Consider the following 23295-nt stretch of genomic DNA (forward strand, 5'->3'; position numbering starts at 1 on the left):
GCTTTTTGGGCTTTGTCCATCGTTCGGTATTCTAGAATCCAGAGATAACAATATTTCACAAAATGGACCGGCTTCCATCTGAGGTGAGAGGTGAGATGCCTACTCTGCTGGGTCCCGTAGAAAGAAGTAATGTCAGTCACTGGACAACCAACATCAGCATAACTACAGCTATATAAACACCTCAGACTAGGCTTTGTCAAAGGGATATAACAGGAAAATATGCAATAAAAATTGTGATAAAGCATACACAGCTAGAAGGGGGGGGGAATTTAATGCAAAAGTCAAAAAACCCCATAATTCTGAGTGTTATACATCATCGTCAGAACGCCTCAGACTCTACTTATATGTCAATGTTCATCTATTTTTAGCAGTGCAGCTCCCAGCCATATATTATTTTAAAAGGTTAGTACAAAATACAGCAAAAAGAAAAAAAAAACATGGAACATCCTGCATTTATAATACTATTGGCATAATTATTTATGATAAATTTATACTAAGTGTATGATAAACTAATTGTATCTATAAACAGGACCTGAAGATGGTATATATGCCAAAACATGACAGCAAATCCATCTGCTGGAAATAGCATTGTGTTGGCAAAGAATACAGTAAATATTATCTATCGTGATTTACACAACAAGATGCAACAGAACATGAAAAATATGAACATAATTCTTGCCATAAAATCTGTTTACTTCTACATAAATAACATTTGTGCATTTTATGAGATGAATCAGTAACTGCAACTATTTCAAAACATCACTGAAGCAAGATTTTAAATATACTTACAAGATCACTGAGTTGCTGAATCTGTTTTTCCACATGTGGTAACAAGGCTTTCACGCAGAATTCCTGAACAAGCATTCTCAGGCGGTCTAAATCACTCGCAGTAAGGTAGGTACCATGCCGTGTTGTAGTGGCAGCCTGACTCCCTTGTCCTACCCAGACATTGGCATTGATGTGATTTGCAGTAGGAATCACATCATTATTAGGAACATGGTTCTGTGAATATAAACATACGACAACTTTAAGGTCTCAAGGAAACAGTCTGAAGTATAAGAGACACACAGCAAAGTAACTTAAGTAAGAGTGATAATGAAGATTACTATCTGCTGGGATGTTTGGTAGATATGGACCAACATTTTCGAAGGATGAGTTGTCGTCATATTCAGAGCAGCAAATGGAGTAAGAATATTATTCCAAAATGTTGGGACCTATGTATCGAACTATATGGCATCATACTAATCTGTACAGTAATTTTCATAGCCTGCCAACATTCCACACACACTATGAAGCAGGCAGTGTCCTCCAACAGCTACCAACACACACATCTGTGCAACAAAAAATATGGTGGTCAATTTCAACATCCTTTATAATACACTCTAAAGTCTTTCAAGTTCCAAGCTCTTTCTTACACAAAATTAGTTATGAATATTTACACAGAATGGTTCTCATTTAAAGTTACCATTCTGTATTAGACAAATATGATCCAAATTAAACTGACATCTTTTAGTCTATACTCCCACATAAAGTTTTATCAAAGTCTATTAACCTTTCCTGTGTTGTATATGATATACTTTCCACTCAAGAGTTCCTCTTGCATATTGTTTCCAACATATTCTGTAAATGCCTTCCTCCTCTCCATGTGGCATCATCAATTTTCCATTCATACACAGTGCCTTTATTTTAGCTCTTGTGTAAACCTAAATGGAAGGACTAGCTCTTCTGGTGTACTGAATTGATACAGTGAACAGAAAAAATTAAATTTGGGCTGTAAGAATGAACAGAACTTAGGAACTTCTGTAATTTTTTGTGACATAGGAAGCGTTCAGTATAAGTAATATGGTATTAAGAACAAAACCATGGCCACACTGACAGACTGAACGACAGCCACATTCTCCACTGTATGAGTTCACTTTGTGCAGTTTATGAAAAGAATGCATTCACATCCAAAGCCTACTGAAGAAACCTAATGACTTGCTCACATATAGCTCCCTCCTGGTCCACAATTTCAACTGCACAATTACACAAAAGTGAACAAAAGGATGAGACAGACTGATGAATTCACAAGAGTGTGGAAGGTAGTAGTTGTGACTTATTTTTAAGGTACACATCTGCTTGAAGGAAGCAAAGAAAACCATAAAAAATCTCAGAACATAAAAAAAATATCTGGAGGAGAATTGAACATCACAGATCATTCTGTTCTGACACTAAGAGTTTGGAGCTTGAAATTTGTTTCAATAATACATACAAGTTCAGATCCTACATCACAATAAAAACACACCGTCTCTCTCTCTCTTACAAGCACCAATCAGTTAAAGCAGTTCAGGGTTATAACTGACGTTCATTCTGAGAGTCATATGAAACCCATGAATGTATTCTGTGGGTAAAATGCAAACTTTTTTAAATGTTATATCAGGTGGTACATATGATAATTACTCTACTTCAGTAGGTTCCATCTTATCTCTTCTTTAACATTCCAGTATTATTAACCTTTAAACGACTAAAGACCCCATACGGGGTCGCAGAAATAAAGTCAGCGGTATGAATGGCCCCATATGGGGTCGCACAGTCCGCGCGTGCGGACGTTATTTGAAATATATTTTTAAGGTAGAAAATAATGTCCTACTTATATAATTTTTGGCCACCATCTGCATGGAGTGTCTGTCTTCCCACCTGCGTCATCTGCCAGAATGTTCCCTTCGTGTGGAATTCTAAAAAAAATCCGGAAATGCAGAGTCCGATTTCGCACTTCACGCACATTGTGCGGACGGTCTTTCGTTTCCCACGCGAAAAGCACACATGACACCTCAATTGCGAAGTAGAGGAAGTCGGCCAGTGATGTGGTTTGGCCTTCTATAATCGAGATATCTCCGATAAAACGGCAGGGGTTCGACTCCTGGTCGCACAGTCCGCGCGTGCTAACTTTACATAAAATACAATTTTAACGTAAAAAATGAAGTTGTACTTATATAATTTGTGGCCACCATCTGCATGGAGTGTCTGTCTTCCCACCTGCATCATCTGCCGGAATGTTGCCTTCGTGTGGAATTCTCAAAAAAATCCGGAAATGCAGAGTCCGATTTCGCACTTCACGCACATTGTGCGGACGGTCTTTCGTTTCCCACGAGAAAAGCACACATGACACCTCAATTGCGAAGTAGAGGAAGTCGCCCAGTGATGTGGTTTGGCCTTCTATAATCGAGATATCACAGATAAAACGGCAGGGGTTCGACCCCTGGCCGTTGATGGCGAGGTGGACCCCTTCCAGCATGTTCCGCACAAGAGCGAGACGAAATTCTCTGTGTGACAACAGGATGTAACTGTTCAGATCAAGGAGATGGAAAAATAGCTTATTTGTCCATTTCCAGGTTCGACGACAGATGCTATAACTGTTTGCCACAGTTTGCCCACAGCTCCACCTGAATAATTATTCACACTCCTCGTGCCACGCTGGTGTGGTGGTCCCCAGGTTGCCGAGTAAATGATGGGTCTCGTTCGAAATAACTTTCTGATTTGCTACCTTCAACATTCAACATCACTCTCAGAATTGTCGGTACAGCCATCTGTAGCGAGTCGTTGATGGCTTGAAATATGCTAGAACATTCCACACGACACGACGATCAAACTTTGAAGTCGTCCGAATGAAAACTTCCAGGAAGGAAGCTCTAGAAGCATTATTATCGCTCTGTTTATACGGCAACGCAATTTCACAAACAAAGCTACCCTTGAACTGTGAACAGTAATCTTACTGTGTAGCAGTGCGCGATATACAACACTGAGTTTAGTATTTCAATTGCCGACTCTCTTCATTCCTAAAGCACGACGTCATATTACAACGGTAAACTAAACACGCTATCTCTACAGCGTTGCCATAGCTCTGCCAAGTGATTTCACCCCCCATCCTGCATTCTAACGTACAGAGAACTTATGAATTCTTGTAGTGAAATTAAAAAAATTGGGAATTTCTTATTTGGAGCCAGTGTAAAAATCTTAACATGTTTTATACAATCTGTAAATTACAATATCTGATTCTATATTCTTTCGAGAAAAAAACAGCGTTTATTTCGTTCGTTTATCACAGAAATTGCAGAAATAGGAGCAAATTTAGTAGATGATTACAGTTTTTATGGCTTTATAATCGCGGGTATTTAAATTAATTCCGTACCGCTGCCCTTACGGGAATTTAAATGCCCGTAGGATAAAGGTTAAGAAGAAATATCTCTCTGTTGTGGATCAGCCACCGTTTACCCAAGAATCCTGACATCCTTATACATATTGTGACGTGACGGCCAACAGCTGAACAGAGGAATGAGTAGAGGCGGAAACTGCTAGGCAGTGACACATTCAACATGTTTCTGCGGCAACAGACGACACTGCATCCTCTACTGTTGCGCGACAATTTTGTTATACAATTCACTTGAAGAGATCATACCTTATCTGAATTGGCAAGAATAAAGTTTTGTGACTCTGCATCAGGGCTGAGGGGATGATGTGTGACAGTGATGGGGGTTGTACTCTCTCCGGCCTCCTGTGCCATCTCTAATGCTGACATCACCACTGACCCAACACCTGGCCTCAGTAGGTTACTCACATCCATGGTTTCACTGTCACAGCTCCCATCTGTGGTGACACGGCTTGGCATTCCGGTCACACCCCCAATCTCAGCTGGCGTACGAGGACTGCTGCCCTGATCACTTGCCTCCTATAAATTACAAGCAACTTACAATGAAAGAAAGTTTGTAATAGTCTACATTCCAAAAAGTTAAGGTAGGCTCATGATATCATTATGCCCGTTTGTGTATATTCTCTAATAATCTTCGAATTAAATGACAGATTTTCATCAAACCTGGTATGAATATAAGGCTACTGGAACCTTTGCACCAATGCAGAAGTTGTGCATATTTCTAAGGTGGAAGTGACATTAGTGTCATTTAATGAAGGGTCCCATAATAATGGACCTGAAAAATTCAAGGAGATATTCTTTGCAAACATAAAACAACTTGGCAACAGTGTGATTTCTAAACATGTACCTGTTTGATAATATCAATGATACAAAATTACAGTGAAGCACATAAGGTTAGTTATAGAGCCAAATCATAAACATACAGAAATTCTCAATGTCAACAACTACTGCATAATATTTTAACAAAATTCTGAACATCCAAAAGATTTGTTAGGTTAATTAAAATATATATTCACACTGTATCTTTCTGTAGGCTATATATTCTTGAATGACAGGGTGACAGATGAATTGGAAAGGATTTGGAAGGAAACAGTCATGGCCTAATCAAAGTACTATCTGAGCATTTGCCTGAAGGGATTGAGGTAAACCATGAATATCTCACATCAAGATATGTAGAGTTCCACCCAAGCTTCAAAGTGGGAACCTCCTCAACACAAGTCTAGAGTGCTACTGGTACACCACTCTGTTTGGTCAAGGAGTGGCTGAGATTTTCTCTTTGTAAGAGACCCAAATTAATAAGTGCCTGTACACCCTCTCACCTGATGATGTAAACATCGTTCTATTTGCAATACCAGACAATAGAAAAAGTCAAGAAACCCAGCAATCCCAAGTGTAACCTGCTTCTTCGCTGAGGCCTCTAATAACACTGGATCATCAGAATTATTATTAATTTTATCATCAAATAAAATCATCAATTCACACTTTTGGAATAACACTCATATAAAAATTCAACTTGTAATGCTTTCTGACTTTTTGCCTCTACTAGGGCACAGAAACTAACCTTTTCAAACTGTCATCTGTACCTGGCTATCAAGCTGACGGATAAGGAACTGACTCCATGGATCTGGGAGATGGCTCTGGTCTTCATTCTGGCCGGGTGGGCGAGAGTTCATTTGAAGGAAGAAGCAATTGCTGTCTCCATAAGTCTGTTTCATAGCACTGAATGTTGTTTCAGCTTTATTATCATCCCCATCCACTGCATCATGCACTAGGACATAATATCGCAGAACACATGGACCAAACCATTTTGGCAATTTTGCTGGCGTTATAGTTTGTAGCTGCTGTAGCTCCAGGCTCATATGTTGAAGAGTTTCTGCAGGATTATTTTCCGCAGATGATATTACTAGAATACCTGAACATTGTGTGTTAAGGAAAGATAAAACTACATGGACTTAATACATACACAGCCTGTTTAATTAAAGTATACCTATAAACTATTACAACAATTACTACAATTGTAGTAAGTGTTAAGAAACCTTCAATAAGTAACCATGCATTAAGTTATTATTATTGTTATTATTATTATTAATCTTCATCGTACAAAACAATTTGAAGATACTTCCAGCAACGTCTCCCTTTTGAACTGGATTCATTTAATGACATGATGGCAGACAGGAATATTCATTTACCTCATCACACCCCCTCCCCCACAGCAGGGATGAAATATATTTATGAGCACACATAACAGAACTTCAATATATTTTCTTACATATGAGACAGTCTAAAAAGTTGTGAGCTTTTCCTGAGTGAGTCTGTCAGTCATCAAGCTGTGTTTTACTATACTCCAAGTTGAAATAAACCTTTCTGTTCTTATTTCTTAAAAGTTTTCTATACTCATTCAAGAAACAACACTGACCTCCTATAAACACCCAGAGGCCTAATGTAATGGTCTGAAATGTATACTGTGTGCTTCTCCAGGAAAGAACCTTGTACTATGAGACACACATCTGCATTTGTTAGAGAAGTCAAAAGCGAAATTTAAATTAATTAATATTATTCCTTTAATACTTAATCAATCATATCAAAGTATTGATAATGAACAGAATAATGTAGTACAAAACCTATATCCAAATAAAAATTGTGACAAAGGATACAACCTATATAATGTTTTGTAAATTCATGATCTGAAGGAAATTGTACCTGAAGGAATGTCTCCCTCCAGGCTTCAAACCAAGGGACTGATGCTGGTATATCGACAGTCTGACCACCTAAAAATTACATTTAAATATTAATAAATTATCATCTTTTCCACGAACTTAGAGCATTGGACATTAAATGATTAATACTATAATTAATCAGTATTGTTTATGTGACAAACCAATTTGTAGGCTGGTATTTCTTTCATTTGCTGACAGGCTAACAGATTCATTTAAGAACTTTCTTGCAAGTGTTGGCTGTGGTGGTCGAGAACTGACATCCAACATAGTAACACGCAAGTTCCTAACAGCCACTGACGTCCCAGACGGTTCACGAAAATGAGCTATAACAAAAACAATATGCTTACTAAATGTAAACAATGGAAACAATTAGGGTTATGTTCGGCATTTGATACTTTTAAAACCAACCTTCTGTGTTAAGTTTGCAAAATGGTTGTATCATTTCAACAAAAGAAAGGTTATTTTTTTGACACGTTAGATCCACCAGCTGGCTACACATAACAGCTACCATCGGTGAAAAAGCATTTTGTATAAATTCGTGGGGTGTCAACTTGCACTGAGCCATGATGATGAAGATTTTTCTTAAATCTAGGCCCTTTGATACACAGCAGTTACCAAAACGAGAACTGACGAAATACACAGTATGGATTATCTTCAATGACAACCCACTATTGACTGAAGACGTTAATCAGTAACCCATTTCATTTTACGATCACCTCTCACTCCACCACCACAAACTTGCCGCCATGTTTACCATACAGCTGTTGTCGTTTCATGAAATTGTGTAGAACTGCAGTTGTACAATCAAAAATAATTTGGTATAAATATATTCTTTATTATATGTTATTATAATATGTCATTTTATAAACCGCTAAGGTATGGAATTAATTTATTTTCCCTGATAATTTGAACATGATGTGGAAGTTATGTAAGGTAGGTTAGGTTACATTAAACGTCGTTGGTGCATTCTGTAAACGAACTAATGTTTGTTGAACCGTTCTTTTACGCATTTTTAGGTGTTTTAAGTAGCATTACATGATTTCTGACACATGGATTTTAAGTATTTTTTATGACAAGTAACCTAAGCAGACATTTAGTTGTAATGGTAGGAAGTAATGGGAGGTAATTTGGATTTCAAGAGCAGTAAATGTAGATTATGTGGATCACTTACAAAAGTCATGAATTTATGGTAAACCATTGCTTGGACCATTAATGTATCATGAACGTGAAGTTCTAATGAGTACGTTAATCCTGCAGTTGGTGTGATATTTAGAACCTGGCCAGTTTCACTGTTAAGTTCTTCTAGGATGTGACGACATGTAGTGTTGTAGATGGGCACCAGCCTTAATGAAGAACCCGCTGCCTATATCATCAGGTTACTCATCTTTCAAACTACATGGCTTCACATCCCAGAATGAATTATGTATCCTGAATATGGAGACAGCAGGTTTGTCCACAATGTTTGGTACCCATCTACTGAACACAGTGTCACACCTCAGAAGACCAAAATCTTGATACTTAATTGATGTGAGAAACTGAAATCTCATATGCCAACTTCATAGTTAGTTACCACGTTTTATTTAAACAATGAAAGTTGTAAATTATTAAAAGAGCAATTGCTTTCTTGTATTCTTAATCAGTCTTAAGTTACAATGATTTGTACACTGTACTGAATACTATATGGTTAGATAGGTTAATAATAAAGTATAGGAGTAAAATCTTATTTTATTGATGGTTGGGGGGGGGAAGGGGTTAAATAGGTCATGCTCATGGATCAGGTCTCTGATGATTCTGCAAAAATGGCTGGAGTATTTGCTTTCTTGTATTCTTAATTAGTCTTAAGTTACAATGATTTGTACACTGTACTGAATACTATATGGTTAGATAGGTTAATAATAAAGTATAAGAGTAAAATCTTATTTTATTAATGGTTGGGGGAAAGGGGTTACATAGGTCACGCTCGTGGATCAGGTCTCTGATGATTCTGCAAAAATGGCTGCATTATTTGGAGCTCATTATCCTCTGGCAGTTTCAATTCCAAATATGAATCTGTAATGTACTGGTTGTTGTACATTATTTTTAGACATGAAAGTTGATGTTGCTTCATCCACAAGACTTTGTGGGGGGGGGATATGGTTTGCAATTATAGAAAATCAACTGAGGAAATAGTGGTTTATCGTTTGTGTATAATTATGAAAATGATAAGTTAGAAGATATGCCAAATTACTTTTTGAAGAGAGTACACTTAAAAATCTCTTCTATTATGTCATTTAGATTTTATGTTTAATCAGTTATGATACAGATTGAACATAATTTTATTTTTTATCTAAACAGATCAATTGTACGGTGGTTAAGCAAAACGATAATGGCTGACAATATTTCAGTGAAAAAAATTCGGCCATTTACCGTTTTTGTAGAAGGCAATATTGGTAGTGGGAAGACCACTTTCTTGAATCATTTTGCAAATGCTGATGTTCAGTTACTGTCAGAACCTGTGGAAATGTGGAGAAATGTAGAAGGCCACAATTTACTTGTAAGTAGGTTTTTACTCTTAAATTATGTTTTAACTTTTTACAAGAATATAGTTATTTTCAGCGTGCATCAAACGCTTGTTTGTGTTGTCTTCTAGGACATAACACACTGCCTGTTTCATGCTGATTTCTTGCTTGTCTGACTCTTCAACTCTTGAGATGCAGGTGATGCGTTCATCCAAAAGATCAGATGACTTAACACGAATCCTTCTTGAACTTAAAAACTTGTATTCAGAGTTGATAGTTGATACTTTGAAAGAATATTTTATAACACAGTCTCAAGCCATGGGACTCTAAAATAGACAACATAATGGAATCCAGTGTTTACTTGTTTGGAATTCATTTTGTATTTTAGTCTGATAAAACATACAGTTAATGACAAGTGATGTTTTCATTTACGATGTTTGTAGTAAAGCAAGCACTGGACCTTTTAAAGCTTGTTTTATTTTCCCCAGGGTTTAATGTATGAGAATCCATCTCGCTGGGGCTTAACATTTCAAACATATGTTCAGTTAACAATGGTCGATCTACATACACGCCCAGCAGCTTATCCTGTGAAGATGATGGAACGCTCGATATACAGTGCCAGGTAAAATGTTTGGAGGGACCTTAATTAGATGCAGGGTGAATAATACAGCTCTATCCTATTAGAAGCAGAAAGTTTGGCATTGAAAAAATTCATGCTGTGCATATGTGTAGGAGAATGGAAATACAGCTCCACCATTCTTAACTTTAACACTAGATGGAAGTGAGTGATGTGTTTCATCCCCCCCCCCCCTCTTTCCTGGGAAACAGCTAGTTGGTATAGTGACTAAGCTATGGGGCTGAATGACCAAGGAGTCAGGGTTTGATTCCTGGTAGGGGCAAGAGATTTTTCTCTTCTCCATAACATCCAGACCAGCTCTGTGGCCCACTTGGCCTCCTGTATGATATTATGCTTCATTTAACTTCTACCTGCTAGTATTCAATATTTTCACATGATACATCATCAGCAGATACAGTGAGAATTGAAGTATGCTTATGTGTGACTATTGCATATAAGCTGGACTGTCAGTAATATGTCTTTATCTTATGGTGTTTTTTTATAGGTATTGTTTTGTAGAGAATTTAGTTCAGGAAGGACTGATGCCTACTTGTGAGTATGTTGTTTTGGATGAGTGGTTTAAATGGATCACATCTCATTTAGATACTGGCGGAGATCTTATAGGTAAATATGAGTATCTAGGAAACTCAAGAAAATAATAAATAATTTGGCTACAGGAGGCTTTTACTTTTATCGTGTGTATTGTGTTCCTCAGTTTACTTGCGCACTAGTCCAGAAGTGGTATTTGAACGTATGAAAGTACGTGCACGGAAAGAAGAGACACACGTATCACTTCAGTATCTAACAAAACTCCATGAACTACATGAGGACTGGCTTTTCAATCGGACAAAATTCAGTTGTCCAGCCCCTGTAAGTTCATATTCTGTAATTATTCTCATTACTTGTAATTGTCTCTTCAGATGATCTTTATATCCAGTTGATGTAGCCACTAGTTTCATCAGTATTTCCACAAAAGTCAAAATGTTATCTGTAAAGGATGTATAACACATGTCTACAATGTTTGTTCCATTATTTTATATCAGGTGATCACATTGGATGCCAACCGTGACATTAATGAAATGGAAGAGGAATTCCGCAAATGTGAACCAAAGATTCTTTTCCAACAGCAGAACTAAAAACAGGAAGATTGAACACCTTCTGTCACCTCTATTGGTGGTCATGCCATATAAGTAAATATGGTTAAAGAATGGCAGATAGAGACCATTTCCAAACTTCAAAAAGGAAAATAAAAGTTATTGTTTTTTATTGAGTTCTAAAGATGCATTTTGATTATGTTATTATTATTATTATTTTGAAATAATCATATAGAACAACAGCTCTGTTTACTGAAAACTTATGATTGTGGCTTAAAACTGTGTTCTCCTGAGTTATAAAGTAGAATTTATTCCTTGTTAAAATGATCTCTTAAGTGACCTTAAGTTTCAATATCAGTGCTAAATTGTGGAAAAGTTACCTATATTTCTATAGTAAAGGGATTATGATGTTCCAGAAAAAGAAACATAATCTTAGATTAGACATGAAATTCCCATATTGGATATTAAAATTACTGATACCATGAAGTCTGGTACAGGGTCAAAAATCGCAGGGCAACCACTATAATAGAATAAGATATTTATAAGACTGCTACAGAGGGCTGGATGGGCATTGCCTAGGCATTCTTTGTATACACATTTATTTTACAAAATAAAGAAGATAAAAAAGCAGACACAGCAACACAAAACATTGACAATCACTACACACACAGCCAGAATAACTCAACAAGTGATACCAACACACCACTGGAAAAGAAACAATAGAACATTAACACTTAATATATAATACATTCCTGCAAAAAAAAAATATTAACACAATTATTATGTTATAGATACCATATGAAATCAGCAATGTGAACTGCTGGCAATCAGCAGGTACCAGCATTTTATGGATTTTAGATGATTTTTATTGAAAGTAACAACACATTCCACATGCGACTATACTGAAGTGACAGTAAACAATTTTAACCCGTTGCCGTGGTTCGTCGTGTATGTTTCGTCAGGGATTTAAATCGTCTGGGGGGGTTCGACGTGTATGTTTCGTTCAGCTGCACACCTATGTTATAACGCCCATAATAATTGATGGTTTTGCTGTAGATTGTTAGATTTTTCGCTGGCCTGTTGTCAGTAGAACAGAGTATAAATAAGACACGACTTTATCTGCGCCAAGTCATCGTTACATATGCCTGTCTTGCAGCAAAGTTCCTGTGGTTCTGGCGAGCGGTTTCTAGCTGTACTGTTATGAAAGCGTGTTTTCTTTGCTTTGAAGATATAAACAGAAGAGACGTGATGTTTACTGTTGTATATGATATCATATTGCCCTGAGCTGGCCACATTGACACACTCAACTGGAATTCTTAGAATAGGGTTGTCCAGAAATTTATTCTCGCATGATCCATTGATTTCGCACAGTACAAAGGCCCAGTTCTGAGAAAAACGCCACAATTTAAGGCAGAACACTGTGGTCACCCCCTGAGACGATACGGATGTGTGTGGGGGAGGGAAAAGTACTCATTATCGCTCCAGTTGACGCCATTTTATCGTACTGACCTTGGTGGTCGTTTCGAGGGATGACCATAACTATTTTTTTTGAGCCAGCTAAGCTCTGCTTTCTTCCTCTATATACCAGCCAGTTCTTATAATAAATTCATGAATTCTGTGGTCACCCCTACGACATCTGGGGAGCCGAAAAGGTTGGAATCTGAAACGCAGAAGCACCAAACCCTTCTTATGATAACACAAAGGTTGAATTTACTGCAGCTAATCTGTCAAAATATACGACTCACGGAGGGACATTTCCACTTGTATTCCCCCCACGGGGAAGAAGGCAGGGCCGCACAGAAGTGTGGTTAGAAAAAAAAAGCAAAAGTAAAGATACGCAGTATTGGTTTGGTGAATATGAGCCAGCACTGTGTTTAGACTAATGCTTCAAGGCGTCACCTGCTTACATAGCCGAGATACCGGGTGCTCATATTATAAGGCAAGGTTATAAAACCATCTTTTAAGATCATTTTAGTGAAAGTTTCATCCTTCAAAGCGTACCATTCACTGCTCAAATACTAAACAACCTGCTTCCATTGAAGATATAAAGGGGGTTCATATTATAAGGTAAGGTTATAAAACCACCTTTTAAGATCATTTTAGTGAAAGTTTCATGTTCCTATCTCATAGAATTTAAGAACAATGATGAATAAATAATTTTCGAGCAAAATTTAAATGGCCAGCTGAATATATTACCGCAGGAGCCGCGGCCGCGGAATTTAAATGACCACGTCAAAGGGTTAAGCAGAGAAACTATGCCCGATGATGGCCATGTGAGACCAAAACATGTTGTACAAGAGTGTATGTAGGACAGAATGCAAGAATAAAAATGTTGCAAACACTTGTCCATTGGAGATCAACACTAATGCAAAAGGATTCTGAAACACAATAATATAAACATTTTTGACCGTTCTCTGTATAACATATGGTCTTAGTGATATGCAGTGCCAGCTGGAGTTTATTTCCTTTCCGCACTGGTTAATTACACATGAAAGTCAATAATATTAGTTGAAAGAACAAAGTTAAATGAAAATATCTTCAAGATCCATGCTACAGCACTGTGTTGGTAAACCTGGAGATGGTGCACCAAGATCCTTCCAAACATCAGAATCATTTTCTTGCTTCCTGTAATTTGGATATCCAAGCAATGACTTTCATGTAGTTACGATATAAAACTGTTCAAAAATGAGTCATACAAGGTTGATAGTTTGTCTTGGAGGGAGAAACCTTGACAGATGTAACACATAACTAATCAACAAAGAAAACTGTTATGTATCCACTATACCAGCAGTTACACTGTGATGACACCACCACCTGAATTGTATAAACATCTCAAAGGCATCATAATAATGTATCATTTCACTTAACCTTTATTGTCCAGAAATAGGGAATTACAAAACCAATAGTACTACATGGCTAACAGGCAAATTTGAACTTGGGACTAACGGTGTAAATTACAATGCAGGTCAACAAAGGTTAATGTAAACATATTAAAGAGAATGTATATTTAAACAGGATTAATACATATATACTGAAAATATTCTTCATTATAACTATTGATAACATGTAATAAAAACTGAGTTTCTGTTCTCTGAACACGAACTCCTCTTTGACAAAACAGGCATTTATAAACAGGATTAATACATATATACTGAAAATATTCTTCATTGTAACTATTGATAACATGTAATAAAAACTGAGTTTCTGTTCTCTGAACACAAACTCCTCTTTCACAAAACAGGCATTAAAACTTAAAAAGTATATATATTTCGATTCCTAAAATATATGGTACAAATAAAACAGAAGTTTGAGAGTTCTGGAGCACCCAAAATTAGCAATAGAAAGAGGCATGACTTTTCTGGTGGTAATGTTGAAAGTATCAATATCTTTCAAAGTATAACCAAGTCCATATTTGTTGCATTCTACTTTCTCTCCTTCTTATGAAATAACTTGGTGTTGGTGAAATGTTGGTTGCTCACTACTATTTTTTTAACCCGTTCAATGTTAATGAAAATCCAATGCTTTCCCCCCCCAGAAAAGAAACTACTGGTACTCATTTATGAGCAGGGTGACATTTTTCATGAAAAAAATCATACATTAAGGTTTATCCATATTTCACATTACAGTTTTTTGCTTTCACTAACATATTTATAATTTTTTTGTGTGTTTTATGAGGGGGGAAGTGCAGGTATATTTAATTGCTGCACGAAACCATGGAAAATGGTCAATTGTATTCTAATTTTTGTGTACCATTAAAACAGCATTTCTATAAAATGTATGTTTTGCAGCTATCAAATTTTTCCAGTACTATAAAATTATTACATCATTTGTGTAAGAGTTTTGTTATAAATGACGTTTTCTCCACACTGTTGAACTGTTCTGTCCTTAACAGTGAAAGGGTTCAATGAATGTATTTAGCACAGACATAATATCACTGGATGATGCTGAATAATTATTATTATTCCTCTGGCAGTATATAACGATTAAATCCAATATTCACAAGAATATTTTACACCATGGAACATCTGGTTCCCTATGGTTATAAATTCCATATTTTATCCATAGTGTACACCTTTATATATACATATATTCCATTGTTTATAGGAAACTGACAAGCACTGCACAGTGACTTCTGTAGAAAAATATAGCTTTCAGTTATTAATTTATAGTATCTGTTGGAGCAGAAGTGTACAAATTGTTTAAGACATTTCTAATACATCGTATAAAATTATTTTGGACATTTCCATTGTCCAAGTTTTGGAAGTTCTAGTTCTGTCTTCAGATTAAGGAGATATGAAAGATATATTCTACTGAGTCCCTCAGTACAGCTAATTTAAACCATGGTATCATCATGTTTTATAATTTTCAGAAAGGTGAAATGCCATAACCCAAGTCTCCATAACATGGGGTGAACTGTATTGAATTGTCACCACCGTTTTGTCTCACTCTTTCACAGGATATATTAATAAAATGGAATAGGCACAAGTGAAATGGAGGGGTGGGATGAAATCAGAGTACATATGAAATGGAGAGGCATAGGGAATGTGACTAATACAAAAGAAAATCACAAGCTGAAGAATGTGTACATTTCTGCTCTATCCCTTATATAATCCTACATATACAAATCACATAACAAGCACTCAGAGTATAATATACATAAGGGAACTTTTGCAAAGCAAGCAGTATAACTGTATTCTCAGGAACAAATGATAATAAAAACAAGCTCCCCTTCCCTCCCCTCAAACAAAATAACACAGTTATATACCCCTGAAGTTATTTATGAGTCACCCTGCTAAGATGTTTGTTGCACTTTACAAAGCATCTGCTTTGAGTTTAGGAATACAGTGAATTTTTAGTAACTATGCTACAGTCTGGATACCCAGGGTTTGATTTCTATAAAAAACCATTAATTTTTCTTTTGCCGCTGCATCCATTCCAGAACTGGAGCCCACCCCAACACCTTACCCAATGAGTACCATGTGTTCAAACACAGTTGTGCTTGTATAAGAATTTACATATTTTATTTTGAGTATTGGAAACATTTAAAGTAAGTTTCTATCCTTGCTTAAGTTACAAAATATTTCAGTACCAAATACACACACTTGTATATATTAACTTATAAACACATAATGGCATACAGCATTAATGGCAAGTATGATGTACTTAGAGATAGAATTTAAGATAGTTTTTTTCATGGAAGTGTTTTCAGTAGTTTATCAACCAATGACATTAAATATACCTGATATTTAGATCTTGTGACATGAACAGGGTGTTTTATGTAAATGAATGATCATATCTTATTAGAACATAAAATCCACAGCCTCTTATGTAAAAAGTCTTTAAAAAATGAATACTGAATTTTAAATTATGACCCCTTCAGTAACAGAATTTAGAACTAAAATTTGGGCTTTGAAGACACTAATCAGTTGGTCCCTTATGAACAGCTTGTACTCCTACATAAATTTCTACTCCCTCAGGTTTAGAATTATGGTTCCCCAGCCTCAAAGTAGGGTCAAACATTCACTTGTTATTTGTGAAGGTCAAATAAAGAAATGTACTTTCTGAAATATTCACTACACTTTATGTCTTTTATTGCTCATCCTTATTTCATCATTTCAGGTGCAATGTACTCATGCTGACGTAGTCCAGTTCAGAACAGTTTCATTTATGAAGGGTGAAATTGTATGAATTTCTGTCTTACCATATATGACTCTGCATTTCAGTAAATAAAGCTCATACAGTAGATCAAAGGGGACAGAACTACACTTCCTGCTATGACCAAATTTAAAAAAAATTGAATTGGTCTAGATAGTGGTCCTTAGTTTTGGACTATAATGCCGACTTTTAAAAAACTGTTCTTTTATCCAACTTGCAGATGTATTCCCAAAGAGAAGAAAACTGAATGATTAAGTTAAGAAAACCAGTATGACTACTGAATCTTGCCTGAAATGTGATAAATCCAATAACTTGTGGCATTGTGTCCAAGCATCTGGTGAACCAGACTGCGGTGATCGTGCAGGGAATCACTGATATGTCAAACTGTCAGAAGACTATTGTCATATCAGTCATATGCTGATGTGGACAGTTTGCATGCTGTATGCACTACACCATTAAGATGTATGAAGGAATGGAAGTACAGCTCCACCATTCTTGACCTTGGCAATAGATGGAGTGAGTGGTCAGCTTCATGTCACTGCTGCTTTACCTTCAGGGAAAGGGCCCCCCAGTATCCATTCGACAGGATCTGGGTGGGCCCCAGAGTCGGTCTGAATGCTGTGGAGTAGAGACAAATTTCTTGCCCCTGCCAGGAATCGAACACCAGCTGTCCAGCACAAAGCCTGTCACTATACCGAATTAGTCATCCCGGCTCTTTCTATTATGACAAAAATTATATTTCCTCAATAGAACCATCAAATATGAGTATCATTCAATACAGAAATCAAATTCGCTTAGTTGGGGGTGAAGTCCAACTGGGTCTACTCGGCATGGCGGCCACTGATTGGCCTATTGTAGCCTGCCCCAGGTGATTATGATGATGAAGAATTTGGTGGAATGAAGATTGGCAGGAGAAACCGAAGTACACGGAGAAAACCCGCCCCAGTGTCACTTTGTCCACCACAAATCCCACTTGACCGGACCTGGGATCGAAACCAGGCTGCCACAGTGGGAAGCGTGCGACTAACCACTTGAGCTATGGTGTGGCCATACAGAAATCAAAGTATAAGCACAAACAGTGCATGAATATCTAAAAATAACTCTCTTGTTTGTGCCCTTGGTAGATGCTGTATGCATTTTTACAAGAGAAAAATGCAGTATGGTCAATGCAGGTACTTTTCAATTAAAACCATTATAAAGAGTTTTGTGAGATCTTCCCTCCCAATGAAAAAGAGAACAAAATACATCTCAATCATGACCAAGGTTAGCTTGGTCCCACTGAATCCAGTAGGGCAAATACTGGAACAGTGCTTCATAAGAAAAACTACTTTTCATTCTTCCCAATCCCCCCTGTTCACTGTATCATCCAATTTCATGATGCAGAACCAATCATGTATTTTTCATGAAAACAGATGGTGGCTGCATCTGAGAATAGTTTACATACAGTGTTAGCAAATCCAAGAATCAGCCACATTTGAAGCACGGAAAAAATACAAAAAAAGAAAACACTATTTTAAAAAAAGTTAACTTGCACATTATCTACCACTTCTCTCAATAATTAAAACTTGCAGTGGATATATCAAGGAAGCTATGGATTTATTCCATACTGCCAGATTTGCTGTGCACTCATTGTCCTGCACTGGTTAAAAAAGGGAAGATTCTTTTGCCCATTCTGCAAGTTTCTTCACAGCACTGTATTCAGCTGATTTCCAAAGAGCATTAGTGAGCTCTCCAAGTCTTGCATCACTTGCATTCACTCGTATCCACTCCAGCAAAATCTGATAAACCACCTGAAAGGGAGAATACTCAAACATAAACTGGACAAAGACAAAACCTGAGAACATCCCAGCTTTACAGAATTTAAATACAATATAACCTGTGTATAACAGAACCTGCATTAAATGGAAATTAAATAAATTGGCAGGGAGGGGGAACTGCATGCAATAAATGAAGAGGAAAAATCAAACAGAAACAATTCTCAATATGAGCTGTTGAAAGTGACCAGTTTGGCTGCAACCTGCAAAACATGTCTTACAAGGAAAGCATTCAAATACCTCTCTCATTCCCTCCTTATAACGGTCTTGCTCAATCTGCTCAAGCCTCCCATCAGTGAGATTAAGCATTCTTCCAACCTCTCTCCAGTGTTCTCCAACATGAGGTGCAACCAATCTTATATGTTCTCGGGTTACCTGTTGCTTGCTTTCTAACAGACCTGCAAACATGGTGACTGTCATTTATTACCACCTTCTCAATTAATCTAAAGTTTTCGACAGCTGCATCACTAACATAGAGGCTCTGTGCTATAGAGAAGCCTGATGAGCAGTAAACAGAAATAACTGTGCTCATGAGATGCAATTACATACTAATGAAGAGCTGGACACAACAAAATAATACCTTAAGAAAAAAAATGGATTAATGATGAAGTATGTTATACGTGCCATATTTTTCTGTGCTACAGCAATGTATGATTTATTTAAGACAGATACTAACTTCTTGTAATTCTGTTTTCCTTAGGGGCAGATTGGGCTTTCGCACTGGGAGAATTTTGTACAATTGTAAGGTTGAGATCTGGTCCTATGTGGATTCCATTAGAATGTGATATCTTGTACACAACAGTTGATGGTTCTGAAACACAGACATTCAAAATAACATTATGCAGTTGAATATTTTATTTGCAGAATATAAAAATATCACTTCAAATTTTCTACATAATACATATTACATTATCCTTGGTCAAAACGAAAACCACTGAATATGCCATTAAGAAGACCCAAGGAAGTCGAGAGAGAATGTAACTGAATGGGAGATATTACGTTCTGGTCTATGACGAAGACAGTTAATTGGGAAAAAAACACAAATACTATAAACATGAACATAAAAGCTCTACTAGTCCATGTCTTGCCAGAATGCAGGACAAAATCATAATACAAAGATAGCTGTGACAATTTTCAAACATCTAGGCATGAAATAACAATAAATTTAAATCTCAAATAATTTAAGTGCAGACTGAATTTGGGGAATGCTTGCCACCATTCAGTTTAGAATATTTTTTTTTTCTCACTCCTTATCTAAAAATGGATTAAAATACATAACTATAATACTCATTGTTTTGTCTGCATGTGAAACTTGGTTTACTATTCCAAGATAAGTACATAAGGCTATGGATTTCTGTGAACAGGGTGCTTAGAATTTTCAGACCTAAAGACAGTGGAAATAACTGAAAGTTGGAGAAACTTACACAGTGAAGGGCTTCACCACATGTTAGTGTGATGTGAACCTGAAGGCAACAAGATGACCCAGAAACCCAGGCATGGGGATCACTGGTGGGCTCTTGTAAAGACTAATAAATCTTTGGGTTACAAAAAGGTGGACAATTTGACTAGCTGAAAACCTACTAGCTTCTTAAGGACTCAGCTCTACTGAGTTTCATTAGGTTAACAATGTCATGCTCTCAATAAATGTTTTATCTCATGTAGACTCTGCAAGGAATTGCTTGATGCACAGTTCACTGACTCTGACTGTCAGTGCAAATAACTCTACCTATACAGATCACAGCTGTTTGACACTAGTAACATGAAAATGCTGATTGTGACACAAAAGAAAAACTAGAAAGAAAGAAATGAATTTGGCCAGCTAGTGTGAAATATGACTGCAAACTCCACATAAGATAAATCATTTTTTCAAGCCAGAACTGAATTTAATGTTATCATACACTGAGATACCAGTCCTAACACACAGATGAGAAATTTTGATTACAACAGCAGAGACCCGGTTATATGTTCCTCAATTTCAATTTTTCCTTCATTCAGTGTTAAATTTCAATGACTTGAAGTCAATAAACTCAGTACTAAATTAACTTGAAGATTTTGCTCAGTTTAGTGTACAAATCCACTGTCCTCACCCCCCAAAAATAACTAAACAGTGGTTTCACTGTACGGACATGAAGGAATGGTTGGAAGCAAAAAAACTGAAATGCTTGGACAAAAAATTCTCAAGTCCCAAGGTCATTTTCCCAAGTCTTATACAGACAGCTATGAGACTGACTCTGGGCCTACACAGTGAACTGAACATCCATTTCATCCGTAAGCATGGTCAAAATTCTCTTAAATTATTTCTATTAGAATTTAATATTTTCATATTCAGAAAAGGACAAATACATTATGTATGCAGTATGCATGACTAAGAAATTAAACTGTATCAGTACAGGAATTAATAAGAAATAATAGGATTTTGTATGTGAACCTGACACTTCTGTTACCAGAGAGATAGTTACGATACATACCCGAAGATTTCTTCTTTTCTTTCTTATTTTTTGGTGACTTTGGTACACTTCTAGGACTTGATTTTGTCTTTGTACCAAAAGCTGAATATTCTGGGGGTCTTAAGTATGCCTTATCATTATTTGCAGGGCTTGATTCCCTTTCTGCATCTACAACTTCTTTAGGAGGTAACAAAAGCGATGAATCATTTTCTTCATCATTTAAATCCCTTGACCTTGGAACATCCGGTACTGAGTCTGTCTTCAGATCTTCAGAGCTGTATATATCGTTCTTTTCACTTGACATGATTTCAACTTATAACTACAGAGGCTGAACGATGTTCCAAATCAAATGTCCAAACTCAAGCTGAACTACAGATACCACTGAAAATGAAATTACATTTAAGTGGTACAACATTATGGAATTAACTTATAACACAACATTCAACTCTCGCTCCCATGGAATATTTTTGAATTTGAAGAAAGTAAAAATTCTACGTTAAACTGAATGCAATCACATTTCAGACTTCATCCTTGTATCATTTACGTGAAGAATATGCAACTAGAGGGCACTGAAGCAATTATTAGGGCTTCCCCTTTGTAGTATCTGCCACATACTGAAATTTAAAAAGCATTTAATGGTTTTAAGATCATCTCTGACCACAATACAACTAAGTGGTAAACAAGGTAGCACTAGCAGTGCAAAAAGTCTAACTGAAGAGCTATCAAATATCCACAGGAAAGGTAAATCCGTTATATAGGCATCACTGAAAAACGTACATTTCCAGTCACCTCAGCACTGTGGTCACCACTCGTTTCATGTTTAGAAATCCCGGGCTTGAATATTAGCTAGAAAATATGTTGTCCTGATATTTTTCATGGTTAGTTCACGAATATAGGCCATGGATGCTTACGCCTACCCTTTCCTTAGCCTACAACATAATCATTCTGTACATCTCATCTGATAACACACAATAAAAACAGTTGACACTGTGTTGATAAACTAAAAATTAATCTTTGGCATTTGCATTACACATGCAATTATATTTGAATTAACAAACATGAGGGTAGGGCTGGTGGTCGTAATGACGTACAGTAGTACTTCCTTTCTTATAATCCCTCTTGTTCTCTACACTGAGCATAACTTGGGTACATATCTACTGCCTCTGGAACCAAATTTAAAGATTACAACAATATTTACCCTTACCTCTCAATAACAATTTGTAACTTATTACCAAATATGTCACTATACATATAACAATGGTACAGCTTTCACCCGTCAAATTACGGTAAATTATAATACCGTTACGATATTGGGTAATTATCTGTTGAAACGATAATATCGAGAAACTGCCATAACGAACTAACCAAGAAAAACCCTCTAAACTTGCTTCTCGGACAACGCATTATAAACCGGAAAAGACATTAGTTCTTCCTGTACCAATCACAACATATCTTCCCTTTGTAACCTCTGGCTGTCAACAGTGGCACTAACCTGAGAGTATGTGAAACCCCATCTGTGAAAAGGTGGGTTGAAAACAACTTGCTGATTTTACTGTGCTGCTGATGAATTCTGCCACCAGATGTCCCCGAGTCACTCTTCTGGACCTATAACAGCGTACTTTTATCGATATCTGACTCTTCGGTCGCCATGCTAAGATTCCCTGCATCGAAAGTTTAATCGATAGCAGAATTCATTGATCGAATGAATCATTCGACAGCAGAATGTAGGTATCGAATGATGAATAATAACCATACCATTGTTATCGGTATTTTTAGTACGTAGTTCGTATTGGGTTCGTTAGGAATCCCATTCGTTCCGCTTTTCCCGGAACAGTCCAGTTTTTTTCATATAATGTCTTGCTGTCCCGGATTTATTTCAAATGTCCCGCTTTTTAAGTGCACTTCTGTAACATTAATACCTATCGGTAATTACTCGGTGGCCGGTCACGGTAGCCGAGCGGTCTAAGGCATGTACTGTCTTCGCTCGCTTGGAAACCGGGATCATGGGTTCGAGTTCCACCCAGGGAATGGATGTTTAGGTTGTGTGTGTGTGCGTTTTTCTGTGTTTGTGTACAGGTAGAGGCCTTGCGACGAGCTGATCACCCGCCCAAGGAGTCCTACCGAACGTGTAAGATCTAGAAAAACCGAAATGAACGGAGAAGTTCATGGAGGTAGGCTTAGGCCCACTGGGGCTGTAGTGCAAAGGGGGGGAAAAATACTCGGTGACGGGGTCACGCAGTAGCGTAGTTGGTTGAGGCACTATGCTAC

The 23295-nt window shown here is 37.0% G+C and overlaps 3 protein-coding genes across 9 annotated transcripts in view; 1 reads left to right on the forward strand and 2 right to left on the reverse strand.

Moving 5' to 3' along the window:
* The window catches only part of LOC111875650 (trafficking protein particle complex subunit 8), a 31597-nt gene extending 24108 nt beyond the window's left edge, over positions 1 to 7489 (reverse strand). The window contains exons 1-6 of the mRNA XM_023872065.2: positions 7312 to 7489; positions 7065 to 7226; positions 6841 to 6954; positions 5770 to 6098; positions 4436 to 4705; positions 790 to 1002 (exon numbers count right to left, since the gene is read on the reverse strand). Coding sequence (XP_023727833.1) covers positions 790 to 1002; positions 4436 to 4705; positions 5770 to 6098; positions 6841 to 6954; positions 7065 to 7226; positions 7312 to 7468 — 1245 coding nt within the window. The 5' untranslated portion in view covers positions 7469 to 7489. The remainder of the gene's footprint in view (positions 1 to 789; positions 1003 to 4435; positions 4706 to 5769; positions 6099 to 6840; positions 6955 to 7064; positions 7227 to 7311) is intronic.
* A 145-nt stretch (positions 7490 to 7634) lies between these two features.
* On the forward strand, positions 7635 to 11877 carry LOC111875651 (thymidine kinase 2, mitochondrial). Of its 6 annotated transcripts, none has more exons than XM_023872069.1 (6): positions 7635 to 7721; positions 9238 to 9436; positions 9890 to 10023; positions 10523 to 10641; positions 10733 to 10887; positions 11061 to 11877. In XM_023872069.1, the coding sequence occupies exons 2-6, from the start codon at positions 9269 to 9271 to the stop codon at positions 11151 to 11153; spliced, it is 669 nt and encodes a 222-aa protein (XP_023727837.1). In that variant the 5' UTR covers positions 7635 to 7721; positions 9238 to 9268; the 3' UTR covers positions 11154 to 11877. The 6 variants fall into 6 exon arrangements, with proteins under 6 accessions (XP_023727837.1, XP_023727836.1, XP_023727840.1 ...); XM_023872068.2 differs by having other exon boundaries at positions 7657 to 7779; XM_023872072.2 differs by lacking the exon at positions 7635 to 7721 and adding an exon at positions 7816 to 7836.
* Positions 11878 to 17740: 5863 nt separating this feature from the next.
* On the reverse strand, positions 17741 to 22613 carry LOC111875672 (protein immune deficiency). 2 transcript variants are annotated; one of them, XM_023872088.2, is made up of 5 exons: positions 22520 to 22613; positions 21049 to 21408; positions 19257 to 19391; positions 18821 to 18978; positions 17741 to 18556 (listed from the first exon to the last, which is right to left on the reverse strand). In XM_023872088.2, the coding sequence occupies exons 2-5, from the start codon at positions 21329 to 21331 to the stop codon at positions 18410 to 18412; spliced, it is 723 nt and encodes a 240-aa protein (XP_023727856.1). In that variant the 5' UTR covers positions 21332 to 21408; positions 22520 to 22613; the 3' UTR covers positions 17741 to 18409. The 2 variants fall into 2 exon arrangements, with proteins under 2 accessions (XP_023727856.1, XP_023727855.1); XM_023872087.2 differs by lacking the exon at positions 22520 to 22613 and adding an exon at positions 22232 to 22495.
* Positions 22614 to 23295: the final 682 nt, after the last annotated feature.

This window comes from Cryptotermes secundus, unplaced genomic scaffold (assembly GCF_002891405.2).
Source record: "Cryptotermes secundus unplaced genomic scaffold, Csec_1.0 scaffold342, whole genome shotgun sequence".
Classification (NCBI taxonomy): Eukaryota; Metazoa; Arthropoda; class Insecta; order Blattodea; family Kalotermitidae; genus Cryptotermes; species Cryptotermes secundus.

Excerpts from the sequence above, each read along its gene's own strand:
- LOC111875651 (XM_023872066.2), top strand. The coding sequence starts at position 7,973 with ATGACAAGTAACCTAAGCAGACATTTAGTTGTAATGGTAGGAAGTAAT. Across the intron at positions 10,024-10,522 it reads CGCTCGATATACAGTGCCAG|GTATTGTTTTGTAGAGAATT; the intron begins GTAAAATGTTTG and ends GTTTTTTTATAG. Across the intron at positions 10,642-10,732 it reads TACTGGCGGAGATCTTATAG|TTTACTTGCGCACTAGTCCA; the intron begins GTAAATATGAGT and ends TGTGTTCCTCAG.
- LOC111875672 (XM_023872088.2), bottom strand. The coding sequence starts at position 21,331 with ATGTCAAGTGAAAAGAACGATATATACAGCTCTGAAGATCTGAAGACA. Across the intron at positions 19,392-21,048 it reads AGAAAAGAAGAAATCTTCGG|AACCATCAACTGTTGTGTAC; the intron begins GTATGTATCGTA and ends TCTGTGTTTCAG. Across the intron at positions 18,557-18,820 it reads ATAAGGAGGGAATGAGAGAG|GTGGTTTATCAGATTTTGCT; the intron begins GTATTTGAATGC and ends TCTCCCTTTCAG.